At 35.3% G+C, this 2,620-nt stretch overlaps 1 protein-coding gene across 1 annotated transcript; it reads right to left on the bottom strand.

Moving 5' to 3' along the window:
• Positions 1 to 1,391: 1,391 nt before the first annotated feature.
• LOC131648283 (uncharacterized) lies at positions 1,392 to 2,379 on the bottom strand. Its single transcript, XM_058918063.1, has 2 exons — positions 1,624 to 2,379; positions 1,392 to 1,517 (listed from the first exon to the last, which is right to left on the bottom strand). The coding sequence occupies exons 1-2, from the start codon at positions 2,377 to 2,379 to the stop codon at positions 1,392 to 1,394; spliced, it is 882 nt and encodes a 293-aa protein (XP_058774046.1).
• Positions 2,380 to 2,620: the final 241 nt, after the last annotated feature.

Genomic DNA, 2,620 nt, shown 5'->3' with positions numbered 1-2,620 from the left:
CGATGGGCCTAGTATTTTCAACCGAACCGAACCGAAATAACCCATTAAAAGCCGAACCAATCACCCGTTAGACCCGGTAACCCGATGTGGCCCGACCCGAACAGTAAATTTAGCTTCGGACCGGTCGGATTTTCTCGGATCGGCTTCTTTTGTCCAGCCCTAACTTAAACCGTAATCTCATTTAATTTAATTTTATTATTTAAATTATCTCTTATTTTATTTAATTGCATAAAAGAAACAGTAAATTTTATTTATAGTACTTTTTACAACTTAGACATTTCGAATTTTATGTATCATATTTTTGCGGTATGAATAAAATTAATTTTGAGTGAATTAATTTTTAAAAATAAATTTAAGTTGAAAGTGAGTTAAAAATAAAATTATTTATATATAAATAAATTTTTGCAAAAGTAAATTCAATATGAAAATAGTGTAAATAATAATATTTAAACTTATCATTATGTAGAATTGATTAAATTTAAACATTCTTAAATCAGTAACTTTCCATTGATATTTGTGTAATTGGTTAATTAACGTTTTTAGTTTTTCAAAGTATATAGTTACAGACATGTGCGGATGTTATGTAATTTTTTTTTAATAAGTAATTGATATAAGAAATCGCAATAGGGGTGCAACCCTTACAACACAGAAAAGTCATAACGAGTTGAAACAACCCAAAGGTATTTTATACCAATTATAAAAACTAGAAAAATACAACGGATTACTACTAGCTAACTAACTCTCCAAGATAAAAACATAACATTGGAGCACACCACATCAAAACTATAAGAAGTCCTATCAAAGATCATGACATTTCTCATAATCCATAAACTCCTAGTAGTAGCAATCCAAATGGTATTTATCTTCAACCTAACATTAACATTTTTCACCTTCTCTTAAATTATGCCAAAATCCAAAAACTCCTTAAAATTGAATGGAAGGTCGTCCCCCAACCACACAAAAATCCGCCTCCAAATTAACTTCGACACACAACAAGAAAAGAACAAATGATTCGAAGTCTCCGATTGATTCCTACATAACTCGCAAAGAATGTTTGTGGGAATGATATCAACACCTCTTCTAACCAACATATCTTTAGAAGGTAATATATCAATAAACAATCTCCAATTGAAAATCTAAATTCTAGTCGGAACCATCGTCTTCCACAAAGCATTCAACTTTCTCACCGTCAGAGGCAACCACGCCATCTCTTTAAAATCGGAAACCATAGTTGACACGCTTGCGCCCGAGAATTCACCGTCTAAGCTTTAACTCCACACGAAATTATCCCTCTCGTCTCGCACCGGTCTGACCGCACATAGCAGGCAAAAGAGCAACTACCACTGTGCCTTGACAGAACCGCTGCCTGTAGAGGAAAAAAACATAGTTTTCTACACCATTGATACAGTTGAATGCCAAAATGTTGCATCATTGTCCCGAGAGAAAGCAGCAGAAACTGTACAAAGTTTGTTGGTAGAGAATTCATATAAATCCGAAAACTGAGAAAGCAGCAGAAACTGTACAAAGTTTGTTGGAATGCCAAAACTGATGCATCATTAAAATCCACCTTAACATCATTGGATATAACATCCCTCAAATGGAATCTTTTGGATTAAAAATTACCCCTCTAGACTTTTGCACTTTAAGTTTCGATCCGTTGTATCTCAAATCCAAGAAATTACACCAAATAGCCTTGTCCTCCTTTAGGATCCTCCATTTCCACTTAAGAAGAAGCTCTTTATTAATCTCCCTCACATCTCTAACGCCTAAACCGCCTTTATCTTTAGGCTTGCAAACAGTTTCCCAATTAACCCAATGAATGCTCCTTTTGCTCACGTTACCACTCCATAAAAAATTGCTTAAGATACTTCTAATCTCTTTTAGGACCACACCCGGCGCTTTGTAGAAAGATAGATGAAATGAGGGAATAGCGTTTAAGATCACGTTAATGAGCGTCACTCTACCACCAATCGATATATTTCTACCTTTCCAAGAGGAAAGTCTACCTTTGATGTTATTAATCACCTTAACCCACACCTTCCTCCTTCTAGGATTCGCACCCACCAAGATTTCTAAGAATAAGAAAGAAATATCTCCTTTTTTACAAGCGAGAAAAGAAGTTGCGGAGTTCATAAACCAATCACCAATATTAACACCACAAGCGTAACTTTTGGAGAAATTAGTTTTCAACCCCGAAACAAACTCGAAACCTCTCAACAAAGCTTTCAAATGCCAAAGATTGTCACTAGACGGTTCAGCTAGAATGATAGTGTCATCCGCGAATTGTAAAATATCCACCTTCTCCTCTACTCCGTAGTTAAAATGTTTGAAGTCCCCCATAAACACCGATTTTCTAACTAGCGCCGTTAATCCTTCCATAGCTAAGACAAAAAGGAAAGGGAACAAAGAATCCTCTTGACGCAAACCCTTATGCACCCTAAAATCTCTCGTTGCGCTACCATTCACCAACATGAACATATGACTTGTGAAGACGCAAGCTTAATCAAAATATTTTTTTCACGTTAATTTTGTTGCCTTATAAATGGACTTATTCACAAGAAAATGTGGGCCCATGCCCCCAATATTTATTTTAAAATCTAACGATTCAGATTCTCATTCT

This window comes from Vicia villosa, linkage group LG1 (assembly GCF_029867415.1).
Source record: "Vicia villosa cultivar HV-30 ecotype Madison, WI linkage group LG1, Vvil1.0, whole genome shotgun sequence".
NCBI classification, from domain to species: Eukaryota; Viridiplantae; Streptophyta; class Magnoliopsida; order Fabales; family Fabaceae; genus Vicia; species Vicia villosa.
Note: the sequence above shows the minus strand (reverse complement) of the source record. Positions and strands in the feature narration are given on the sequence as shown.

Bases quoted from the DNA above. Each gene is read 5' to 3' on its own strand.
- LOC131648283 (XM_058918063.1), bottom strand. From the start codon at position 2,379: ATGGAAGGATTAACGGCGCTAGTTAGAAAATCGGTGTTTATGGGGGAC. The intron at 1,518-1,623 runs GTAATTTTTAAT...AACTTTGTACAG, and splicing joins AAGTGCAAAAGTCTAGAGGG to TTTCTGCTGCTTTCTCAGTT.